At 37.6% G+C, this 13,025-nt stretch overlaps 1 protein-coding gene across 2 annotated transcripts in view; it reads left to right on the top strand.

The window, feature by feature from the left end:
- MINDY3 (MINDY lysine 48 deubiquitinase 3) overlaps positions 1-4,110 on the top strand; it is a 28,767-nt gene extending 24,657 nt beyond the window's left edge. For both annotated transcript variants that reach the window (XM_014052187.2, XM_014052185.2), the window contains exons 13-16: positions 394-466; positions 1,313-1,400; positions 2,468-2,539; positions 3,067-4,110. In XM_014052187.2, the coding sequence (XP_013907662.2) occupies positions 394-466; positions 1,313-1,400; positions 2,468-2,539; positions 3,067-3,216 (383 nt within the window). In that variant the 3' untranslated portion in view covers positions 3,217-4,110. The remainder of the gene's footprint in view (positions 1-393; positions 467-1,312; positions 1,401-2,467; positions 2,540-3,066) is intronic.
- The last annotated feature ends 8,915 nt before the right edge of the window (positions 4,111-13,025 follow it).

Below are 13,025 nucleotides of genomic sequence, written 5' to 3'. Positions count from 1 at the left end.
CTGGATGACATCGCCAGGTCTCGCTGCTTTAGCAGACTAAGGAAGATACTCAGAGATGATTCACACCCTGGTCAGTGTCTCTGCACTTCTACCATCAGGCAGAAGACATCAAAGTATAGCCAGCCAAACAAACGGGTTTAAAGATTTAATCTTTTAAAATTTCTATCCTTGGGCTGGAGACTTTTAAATACAACTACAATCACTCCATGCACACGCTAGTTTTTTTTCTTTTTCTTTCTTTTTGCATTTCTGTTATAGTTTTGCACCAGTGAGATTAAAACCAATTTTGTTGTATTTAAGTACAATGATAATAAATATTATACTTATACTTATCAGTGCTAATCAGTCATCAAAAACATGCTGGAATGTTAATTTAAGTACTTTTTTTTTCAGATAATGGCTTTATACCAGATCCTCTTCTAGAAGATGTAATGAAGGCCCTGGATCTTGTATCAGATCCTGATTAGTAAGTATAAATTGCCTACAGTTATGATATCAAATCACCATGGTATATTTTGGGGGGGATAAGATTTGGTAATATGGAAGGTGAATTTCTTCTATAATACAGTATTAAAAGTCAATAAAATTTGTCCTTTTCATACTTTAGTTTTGCAAAGATGCTTTAGCCTTTCTTGGGTTTAAAATAAAAGCACACATATACTGATAATTTCCATTTATGGTTATGAAACTTCCTATCACCACATTCATGAACAGAATTCAGATGTAGTCTACAGAGAGAAAGTGATAGGGGCATAGGTTCTATCCATGTGCCTGAAACTATGAAATCAGAAGTATATTAGTTACATAAGGGAGATTCTTGGTCCTAAATGTGGCTTGGTTTCATTTTAACCCAAATTATAATGTTTGAACAGGCTATCTTGATTGTGTTAAATGTGTGCTCGATGAGATGCTTAATGCTGGTACAGTTTGCATATTGAATTTTCTTGCTGTATCCTAATAAATAATAAAATCAGGGCTGGCTTCTGCAAGACATTTGGAAAATCGATTGATGAGTTAGTGCTGTGAAATATTTGCAGTAATTGTATAGTCTTCTCAAGTATAATCCCAGAAGTTAGACAGCAATCTTTTTTTAAAAAAAACTTTACCTAATAAAGTGTGGAGTCTGTATTATTGCTGTTGCTTTGATTTTAAATAGATTTATAAATAACCTTATTTTGGCAACCAAATGCCATTCCTTTGCATTTGCTATTCAGATTCTAAATACAACTATTTGATTGTTTTTGGCATTTAAAAGTATTTTAGTCATGCAAAAATATGAAAGTGCCATATTTTGTGTGTTTCATTGTAACAGTGTAAATCTCATGAAAACAAAATTAGATCCAGAAGGACTAGGAATCATCTTACTAGGTCCCTTTCTTCAAGAATTTTTTCCTGAACAGGTAATACCATATTTCTGTGTTCCTATGATGGAACGTTTGTTCATAAATATTGTGTAAATCTCAATAGAGCCAGTGCTAATGCAGAGACTTATTGTAATTCTTTAGCTCTTTGGATGAATTTCTAGACAATCCTGGATTTTAGCCATGATGATTTATTCTTTCAAGTCTCCCAATGGTTCCCTCAACTGTCCTTTCACTGAGTCATACACATCACTGCTGGTCATCTTCTTTTTTCCTTCCACAGTGAAAACGTCATAGTATTACAATCTTAATTTACTATAAATCATTGGAAGTACATTTACAGGTAGTCCTTGACTTACAACCATTCATTTAGTCACCATTCAAAGTTACAACCACACTGAAAAGAGTGACTTACCACTGGTTCTCACACTTACTAACCAACACAGCATTACCACGATCATGTGAACACAATTTGGGTTCTTGGCAGTCAGCATGTATTAATAATGGTTGCAATGTCACAGGGTCATATGATTGCTATTTGTAACCTTTCCAGTTGACTTCTAACAAGCAAAGTCAATTGGGAAAGCCAAATTTCCTAAATGAATACATGATTCACTTAACTGCAGTAATTTGCTTAACAACCATGGCAAAAAAGATCATAAAATTGAGCACAACTCATTAACAAGCCCCTTGCTTAACAATATATATTCTGGTCTCAATTGTGAGATTGCCCTTAAAGGTCAGAACTGTCCTTGAAATCTAGGACTATCTGTATTTGTTTGTTTGTTTATATCCCATCTTTATTATTTTGTCAAATAATTCAAAGTGATGAACATATCTAACATACCATCTATTTTTTCCACAACACCAGCCCTATGAGGTTGGGCTGAGCAAAGTGCTTGGCCCAATGTCATCCAGCTGGAAAGACTAGAACTCACTGTATCCTTCTCCTAACCTGATGTCTCAATTACTAACCAAACCAGTTCCCATTATTATCTTTGTAGTAAAAAGCAATAAAAACTGTATAAATACAAAATAATGACAGAACTCTCCAACATGGTGTTAGTATATGATCTGAGATTGATTTGCCTTATGCTTCTTCTTAGGATCCAAAGGTTCAAGAATCATTTGCTGTGTATCACTACAATGGATTGAAGCAGTCTAACTGTAATGAAAAGGTATGAGAATGTCTTGTAATATTGTTGGGATTGCCACTTCCTTAGAAAAGGAGAGCAGTAGATTTTAGCCAACATTGCAACAGATAATCCCCAATGTACATATGAAAATGGGGTGTGGGGGGTGTGGGGAGATAGCCTGTTGGCTCTAACTAGTGACAATGAGAAGAACCAAATTGGCAGGGCTTCTTGGGTACTTCAGGAGTTGTAAAAATATACATATATACCATGGATTGTTTTCCATTGCTATATGAGATGAGAAGATGCATCCATTTTGATACTTGGGGCTAATCAAATTCAAAAGCACGCACTTGAAAGATGTAGCTGGTCAGCAATTTGTTTCTGATTAATAGAACTTATTCAATGAGTTCTAAACATCTTTTAATTTTGCTAAATATATTGTAGCAATACTTTGGCTCTTGAAATATCTTATATGTATAAAATGGCTGTTTCTGGTAACATTCATTTGCAGCTGGATTTATTATTTAAATTTATATAGGATTAAATATATGATAATTCTATTTTGACAGGTCATGTATGTTGAAGGCACAGCAGTAATTATGGGCTTTGAAGACCCAATGCTGCAAACTGATGATACACCAATCAAGCGCTGCTTGCAGACCAAATGGCCCTATATAGAACTGCTTTGGACCTCAGATCGATCCCCTTCATTAAACTGATGTTAAGAAGAGACTTCGTATTCATCCAATATTTTGAATGAATGTGAGATATGCAGTTGACTGTATCTAAAACAAACTTACTTTACTTTGCGACTATACACTGATATCACTGAGAAATTGTAAATGAACACTTTTTCAATGTTAGTATTTTTTTTAAAGAAAAAAGACTTGATTTGTATTAAAACTAATTCCTATTTGGCCATAATAGAATAGGTAAAATGTGAGTTTGCATCCATAAGCCTGCTCATTCAGCCAGAAAGGAGAAGGAAGTGAGCTGCTATTTGGCAGTATCAGCACAGTGGATTAAGTTTGTCTTAAATATCATAGTATTCATTTGTTTCATGCTTGTTCAGTCATATAGTTTCTTTGAATTATACTGCCTTAGGGTACAACCTGTTTTGGGAGACCCAATGTCTAAGCCTCACTGAAATATAAAGAACTATAAAAATATCAGGTAGTACTATTATATTGTTCTTATTTCAGAAGGCTTTCTGCCAGGAAACTCATCTAATGGGTTGTGGCCTGTACTAGAATATCATAGTTTGGGGAATAGATTGATATTTGCACTAACTATGCTTAGATGATGACATCTCTGCTGCTTTTCTCTGAAAATCTGACTCTTTATCTATGTAGCTTTTTTTGAAAATGAAGCAAAAATGATAATAGTATGGCTGGTGAATAAATGATAAATACTATTTATTGGATGTTATACAATTCTTAAAGCTTACCTATTAGTCAAAGGAGGGTTTAAATAAAATAGCATATTAATATCCTGAGTTGTATAAAGGATATATAAAAGCCTAACTGCAAAAAAGCGCTGTGATTTTTGTTCATATTATTATTGCCAAATACCTCTTCTCAATATGTATTAATAAACATACCTATACACTACTATACATGTTAACATGCATGAGTAATCTGTTATTTATGTAGTATAGTGTGTTTATTAGATAGCAAAGGTAAAATTAAAAAAAAAGTTTAATACTAAGTGGGTTATTTTCTTACTTACTGAACATGATAATTTGAATATGTGGAATCTTGACAAGTATTTTTTTCATCAAAAACTGAATTTCAACACAATTATTTACTAAAGCATCAATTGCTTAATTGTTGAGACCACATGGCAGCAAAGCTTCATTACTGCTATTTTTTGGTACAGCCTTTATTTCAGTTCATACTTTCATGTCCCACAAAGCCAGCTTCCCATTCCCTTAAGTAGACAAGATGAACTGCCTAGAGGCATCTTTCATTTTGGTGATGAATGCGATTCCAATCATCTGAGGCTTGCTGAGCATTTTGAGAACAAGAAATATAACTGGCTAAATAACAGTAACCTTTGGGCCCTCTATAATTTCAAGTAAAAGTGTAATTGTCAATCTGTGGCCTTGTTTTTTTTAATAAAACTTTAATGTACTAATACTGATTTTTCATAAAATTATTCATTATAATTAGCAAGTCAGAAACATTCCTTGCCATTATAAAGAAAATGCTTTTTTTTGGAATAGTTTTTATCTTCTAGAGTTTTTTTTTTCATTTTCCAGAAATCCCTTCATTGCGCTGACTCTGAATCCTTTCCTTTACACCCTTGTTAGACTTCCCACTTAATTTCTAAGGGGGAGAAATGCATTTTACTATGAAAAAGGTATTACTTTGCTAATAATAATAAACTTGGGGGTTCATATTGTAACTAACAACTGCTAATCCAGTATGGGCCTTCTCAGATGACAGAGTGCCTTCTAAAGAGTATTTGAGTAGGTGGGGGAGTTATTTGTTTCAATAAAAGACTCACAGATTTTTCTTAGCTAAGATATATAACATTTTAAAAGGTGTCATTGTTCCTAAATATCCTTCACACTGCCGTCCTCGTGTGTGTTTGTTTTGCTCTGGAAATTCAGAGATCATATGGCTAGACGGTCCGGCATGTGGTTGGCTATGGCTATTGAAACATTGAAGGGCCAGTTCAGTTTGATAGCTTGTGTAACCAGTCTCATGATCATGAAGAGGCATTGTAATCTGCTCCAGTTTATAGTTTTGCCAACTTGTTTATGTACTTGGTGTGTTGTTCTTACAACTGAGTGCAAACTACAACCATCAATTTAATAAAGCTTTCTGACAAATATTTTCTATTTGAGATTTTAGACGTGTACATGATAAGTATTTTGGAAAACATTTTAAAATATTCATCTGGTAATTAAAGTAGAGTAGCATTTATAAAATAACTTTTCCAGGGAAAATAAAGGGAGAATTACTAAACTTCACACTATAGAAATAATGTGTGAGTATTGATGCCAGTAGTAGAGAGATGATGCAAGGCAACTTGCACTCAGTATCAAAAGCAAAAGGTATACAGGATTGAACATGATTGAACAATCCAGACAGAATGGATATGAAAAATCCTTTTTAATGACCTGAAACACTGGTGAAATTCAATGTGCTGGTTGTTCACATTTAAAGTACATCACATCGATGCTGTTGCTCACTGCAGGAGGCCACGTGGCATGTCATGCTGGTGCAGCCACTTGCGGCAGGACACCATGGCTTGTCAGAACAATGCCACCACTTACGGTCCACATCCTCTTACCTTAGGACTGCTGCAGCCAGGCCTCCCACACCCCATGCTCAGCTTGGCTTCTGTAGATGCAGCCGCTCATTGCTGGACTCCATGGGGTGCTTCACGCCGGTGCCTCTGCTCATAATAGGAAGCTGCATGAAATATTGCCCCAGTGCCGCCCTTCACAGCAGGAGGCAACAGATATTGTGCCTGTGCCATGGCTCGTGGCAGACTGTGTGGCACATCACACTGGTGCCGCTACTCACACCAGGAGATCACATGGCACATCACGCTGGTGCCGCCACTAACAACAGGCCACTTGACGCTTCACGCAAGTGTCTCTGCTCATAGTAGAACACCACATGGTTTGTCATGCCACTGCTGCTGCGAGCAGCAGGCACATCTTGCTAGTGCTGCCACTCACTGCAGAAGCCCATGTGGCACATCATGCCACTGCTGCCATAAGCGGCAGGAGGCTGTGGTGAATTGTGCAATTTCCAGTACAAGCAGTGACACTGGTAAGATGCTCCATGTCACCACCCAACATGAGAGGCAGCACTGGCCTTACGTGACCTGCAGTGAGCGGCGCCACCAGCATGATGTGCCAGGTGTACTGATGTACAAGTAAGTGATGGCACCAGCAATGGTGTACCATGTGGCCTGCAAGCAGTGTACCATCACGACAAACCATGTGGCGTCCTGCCGTGAGCAGCGGAACCAGCCCAATATCCCAAATGGCGTCCTGCCTTGAGCAGTGGCACAGGCATGATACACCATGTGGCATCTAGATGTGAGTGCCCGCAAGCAGCAGCACAAGAGGTGTTGAGGTGTTGGATGCATGGGGAAGCTCCACCCCAAAACCTGCCCTAGCTTGATTTTTACGTATGTCCCTTGTCTCACTTCGTACAAGTGGGATGGGGTGGGCGTGGTCTTAACTAGGGCTTATTTTCAGGATAGGTCTTAATTTCAGGGAACACGTTTTAATTGTTTCATAGTTTTAGAATTGTAAGCAATGTTCCAATATCTAAGGGGCTCCATCAAAGAAGGGGGGGGGGTCAACTATTCTCCAAAGCAGCTGAAAGCAGGTGAAGAAGCAATGGATGGAAATTAATCAAAGGGAGAACTAACCTAGACCTGAGGAGAAATTTTCTGACAGAATGATTAATCAGTGGAATCAGAAGTCGTGGGTGCTCTGACACAGGAGGTTTTAAAGAAAAGATTGGACAACCACTTGTCTGAAATGGCAAAGGGTCTTCTGCTTGAGTAGGAAGTTGGATTAGAAGACCCTTCCAGGTCCCTTCCAACTGTTATTCTGACAACTGCATTTGGTATTTTTACAAATTAAAACAACCAACATTGGTTGTTAAAAGGAAAAAAAAAAGTTCTTACCGTCTTACTGAGAAGCAAATTCTGCCATGACAGTCATGGATCACCTAAAGCAGTGGTCTCCAACCTTGGCAACTTTAAGACCTATGGACTTCAACTCCCAGAGTTCCTCAGCCAGCTTTGCTGGGAGTTGAAGTCCACAGGTCTTAAAGTTGCCAAGGTTGGAGACCACTGACCTAAAGGATTGTGACTTTTTTGTACAGTGCTCCTTCTATCACAAAGGGAGGCTATCAATTCCTGACTTTGATTTTTTAATAAAAGCGAAAAACAATAAGGGAGAAAAAAACCTCCAATGGTATGATCAGGGTGAGTGTTCCTTCATCTGAGTCAAGTGATCTTACTCCTTTCTGCCCATTTTTCAGCCTCCTTCATCCCTGTATCTGTTGGAAAATTATTATTATTTAAAAAAAAAAAACCAAATATGGAATTGCTGGAATCTGCTACCTTCCTCAAATTTCACCTCTTCTAGCCCCAAGAAGCAAACAGTGAACCTGGTAGAAAGTAATTCACCCAAAATGATTGAATTCATTCCCAAAGACCTTGGATTTATTTTATATTTTATTTTTGTTTAGCGCAAAGGTCAATTAACTAAGCTGGGGTTCCTCCTCCGCCTTTAAAGTATGTAATGGACACATGGTTACTTCCTTTTTGCTTCGGTTTTCTCCCATCCCAATTATTTTCCATTCAATGCCTAATCCTGCCTCTAAGGCAGTGTTCCCTGTTTTTGTTTTTAAGTCATTTCCTGCCTCTCCCACACTAGTAGAAAAGTGGAGGAGCAGGATTAGTATGGTGGAAGTGTGGAGTTTGAGATAGAAAATATATCCAAACGGAAGGAACCAAGTATTTTCCCAATGACATTTGGCCCAAAAGATCATGTTGGGGTCATTTTAACCATCCTTTAGACACTTTTAAGATTCTTTAGCAATCGTGAGACAGAGGAATTCTCTGTTGTTTGTGTTATAAAGCGGCCCTCCTCCCTCCGTAACTTGCAAGGGAAGAAGGTCAAAGACGGAGCTAAGATCTTGATTTGATTGTGTTTGTGTGCTCTTCTGGGTGGGCAAGTGCCCTGTAAAATAAACTCAGACCTTTCTGGAGAAAGGTTCTGTTTGTGTTGATCAGGACTTCCTTTGGTGATCTCCCCCCACCCTACCCGCCCCTCACGCTCTTCCCTACTTGCAGAGACCCCCAGGCCTTGCTGGGAAAGGCTTCCTTCCAGCATAACAATTGTCATTAGGGTAATTCCGGAGGGGGGAGGGCGTTTCTTTTCCTGCTTTATTAGGGTGCGCTGCCCTCTTCCTCCTGTTTGAAGCAATAGAGGCTCAAGTTCATCTCCCTCTCCATATATCACAATTTCAGACTTATTTTCTTAGAGGAATGAAAGGGATGTTTATAGGAAAGTTTCCCTGCTGCTTCCACTGTTTTCTTGAACGCACCCAGAAATATTACAAGAAGTTTCTTTTTTTAAAAAATGCTTTCAAAAGTACCCATCCTATATTTGCTGCATTATAAACTCTGTTATCTCAAGCCAAAAGGTTTTCCAGCCTTAATGGTTGTGGAAGCTACACAGTGTAGTTCAGCACAAGCTTAGGGTTAGTTGCTCAAGAAAGTAGCCAGCATTCATTGGCATCTGAAATAACTCATGTTCCTTTCTACATTTTCTTCTGGCCCCTTCTGGTAGCTTGATACCCCACCATGCTTGGGTAATTTTGTCCTATGTCACAGTGGTAAAAAACAACATTTCTTTGTTTTTCTTCAATCATTCTTATTGAGCTTAATGGTGGAAAATGCCTTCAGAACTTTTTTTTCCCAAAGCAAAGATATTTTCAGTATGATTTTCGTATTGAGGTGTAGCTGTTTTCTATGTTTCTTAGCTAACAGGATGACCAAAGGATGGATATAAATGTGCTCGTGGCACGACATAACTGCGAATGTCAAAAGCGCGCCGACAACACCGCGGCACTAAAACCGCAATGTCAAAACCGCGCCGACAACAGCGCGCCGACAACAGCGCGCCAACAACAGCGCGCCAACAACAGCGCGCCGACAGAAGCGCAATTTAACTTAACGTAAGGTTTAGGGTTAGGTTTAGGGTTAGGTTTAGGGTTAGGTTTAGAGTTAGGTTTAGGGTTAGGTTTAGGTAGGTTTAGGGTAGGTTTAGCATTAGGTTTAGGGTTAGGTTTAGGGTTAGGTTTAGGGTTATTTTTAGGGTTATGTTACAGCGCGCTTCTGTTGGTGCGCTGTTGTCGGTGCGCTGTTGTCGCGCGGTTTTGACGGTGCGGTTTTGGCACCGCGCTTTAGTCACACGTGCTTTAGTCTACCGCGGTTTTGTGGTGGAAGCAAATGTGCTACCTTGGATTTTGCAACTATCTTTTTTCTTTCAATTAAATCCCAAGGGAAAAATTTATAAGAAAACTATTTCGCAGAAGTTGGGGCAGTCAGCCAAGGGTAAGCTAGGCGAGCTGAAGGATTGTCTTCAGGGTATGATCAGAAAAGTAAAAATGGCAGTCACAATGATGCAATCTAAGCTCACCCTATTTTTATGAGCATTGTGTGTATGATGAACATAAAAAAACCAGATATAGCTTTGGTCTCACCATTATTGTGAGTTCTTTCTTGATAGTGTGCTACTTTGCCTCAATATTGATTAAGTATTCTCAGAGAAGAAAAAAGGGGAAATCTTAGCCTCTGCTTTGGTTGACAATCTATTTCTTAGTCCTATAAAAGAAGACTAATATTTTTGTTACTATAATTTAAAAAAGAAAAATTAGAAAAGGTGACAAGTTACAAAGCAAATATTTAGATGTTCAAAGACAGAAAAAGACCAAAACCAATGAAAAGCCATGCGTATCACAATTTATATGAAAAATTGAACCAACTTTTGAAAAACCAAAGAAATCTTACCCATTTTGATTCATATTGATCAATCTTTCCATTATGTCAGTTGAGAGTCAGATTAAAGATGAGAATAAACAATATTTTTTAAACAGAGGATTTTAAATTCAGATTAATAGTTTCCAGTGTGGTGATAAATATCCTGACTTGGACAAGAAATACAGTAATGTGATCTTGAAATATTTAAAGAAATATATTGATTTTTCTTCTCATTAAATCATTTATTTAGAACACTAAACGTTAGGAACAACTTACCTGAAAGCTTATCTATCCTCATATTCATAGACCATCTCTCAACATCTGTTTATTTTATTATATTCTCAGTGTTAAAGGAAAACTGCTTTCCTTTTTTTTGTATGCAAACCAGAGCATACAAGACCTTTGCTAGACCAATTTTCGAATACAGCTTGTCTGCCTGGAATCGGCATTGTATATTGGATATTAATACAATTGAGAGAGTCCAGAAGTATTTCACGAGAAGAGTACCCCACTTCTCTACTCACAACAGAATACCCTATGCCATCAGGCTTGAAATTTTGGGCTTGGACAATCTAGAACTGTGCCACCTATGGTCAATTCCTAGAATGTTCTACCTGACTATGTTGTTACATCCCCAAACACCCATAATTTTAATCTAAGACTGTCTACTGTTGACCTCACCCCATTCCTAAGAGGTCTGTAAGGGGCGTGCATAAGTGCATCTGCATGCCTACCATCCCTGTCCTACTGTCTCCATTTATTCATACCCATTTACTGTGTCCATTTTTATGTTTATACTTATACCTGTTATCTTTTACATGTTTGACAAACTAAATAAAATAAAATAAAAAATACATACATACATACATACATACATACATACATACATACATACATACATACATATATACATATTGGTGTATGCACACATGGCCCAAGGCATTTTAAGAAGTATTATGTTTTAGACATTTGACAATGTTTTAATATTTTAGTTTATTTTTTTATACACTGCATTGTTTTTACTCCACCCTGCCAGTTTTATTTCATGCATTCATTATAATTATATTGTGGTTTTATATGTTTGCTTCTTTGTACACATTGTTCAGAATACTGCTGTTGCTAGGCAATCTAAAAATGTCACAAATAAATAGATTTAGCGTAAAATATTTGGAAGAGAACTCAAAGATCGTGCAAGAGAAGATTCATTAATTATATCTTCCATAGAGTGCCCAACCTTTCCATTAAAAACTCATGAAATGGTGTTCAACTACATTATAGGCAGTCTCTCTTGAACAGCTAATACCCACCAGGACTCCCCTGTTTAGTCTGATCTTTTTTCTTATATTTTGAGTAAGTTCCTTTGGATTGAACTTTCTGAAACTGAAGAAATGTTTTCCACCTTATCTTAACAGCCTATCAAATATTCCAAGATGGTTATCGCATAACCTCATAATTGTCTTTTCTCCAATTCTTTTGTTGAACTAAGCATGCAGTTTTTCTTTTTGTTTTAATTTTCATCATGAGTTTTAAACAAAGCAGCCCTTTTTATTCCCACTATTTAAAAAAGCGAACAATTGTAATTGAGATGAAGATGCTGTGTTGTTTTTGACTTTGTTTCAGTTGTGCGAATCACCTATCCAGTTTTGAATTAAAGAAGGATCTGTGACTCTCTTCCTTCTGCTCCAGGAAGTTGATTATGTATCAGGCTATCAGCTAACGCTGCAGTTGAAGGGAGATTCTCGGAGTAAAATACAGTGAGCCCTTACAAGTTGGTGATGACAGCTCAGGGCAGGACACTTAACCTTTGAAATAAATTCAATCTTTTTTGTAGTTGCTGGCTGTGGCCAAGTTATTCTGCTTTCAGTAAGCACATTCAATTGTTCATATACTGAATGCTCTGTACATGGTCTCCAACTTTCTTGCTAAGTTTATTTACTCAGTTTTTCTCCCTTTTTTAGTTTTGTCTCATCAGAATTGCAGAATCCTGTAATTCTGATGAGACAGAAGCTGATGTGGATGAAAGTAGACGGTTCATGTTCCATTAATTTTCACTAAACTGTAACAGGAAGGTGGAAAATAGAGAATTTCATTTACAAGCAGGATTAGACTAGAATCCTGCTGCTTGTTAAGTCTAAACCTGAAAAGTTCTCATGTGCAAGAGAATATTCCAGTATTTACCCTATCCTCTACTACGTGAGACAATTTGAATGGAAATCTATTCATAGTCACTTCAACTTTCCAGATGAAGATTCTCTAAGAAGATTTTCCATTACTCTGAGACTTTCATTTCTAAGGTCTAGCTTCAGATCTTATCACTGAACATGACACTTATGAGAGATTGAAATGAAAGGGATGAGCACAGAATGGGACAATGGGAGGAACAGGCTCATAATAAAACAACAAAACACTGCATTTGTTAAGTGAATCATGCAGTCATTAAGTGAATCCAGCTTCCAACATTGACTTTGCTTTTCAGAAGCCAACTAAAGGTCAGAAATGGTGATCACATGACCTTGGGATGCTGCAACTGTCATAAATAAACACCTGTTGCCAAATTCCCCAATTTTGATCAAGTGACTTTAGGGGATGCTGCAATGGGAGACCAGTTGCAAGTCATTTTTTCCAGGGCAGTTGTAACTTCAATCAGGAGAAGATGCTAAGGTATAAATGTGAATATTCACATTCACAATATTTTGATTGGAGTCATTCATACTGTGCAAAGATGGTTTATTGTTTCCCTTGTCTAGGGAATATTATGTTAATCTAGGCAATTGTGCCTTTGTCAACAAATTAAGATTTAAAAAATATTATGACTTATACCTTGCCTTTGTATATTTGGTGAATGCCTGTTTTGTTGTCTGCAGGGGAAAAAAATGGGATGGCGATAATTGCCCCCAACCCTTTATACCAGCCCGTTTAAGCCCTCCTAACACACTGCAAACTCAATTATGGGTGTTGGATTTGCAGTGCGTTGTGCGGTTGGAGAAGGTGCAGGCAGAAG

This window comes from Thamnophis sirtalis, unplaced genomic scaffold, assembly GCF_051295495.1.
Source record: "Thamnophis sirtalis isolate CommonGarterSnake01/CBP01778 unplaced genomic scaffold, rThaSir2_p1.2 scaffold_4, whole genome shotgun sequence".
Taxonomy (NCBI): Eukaryota; Metazoa; Chordata; class Lepidosauria; order Squamata; family Natricidae; genus Thamnophis; species Thamnophis sirtalis.
Note: the sequence above shows the minus strand (reverse complement) of the source record. Positions and strands in the feature narration are given on the sequence as shown.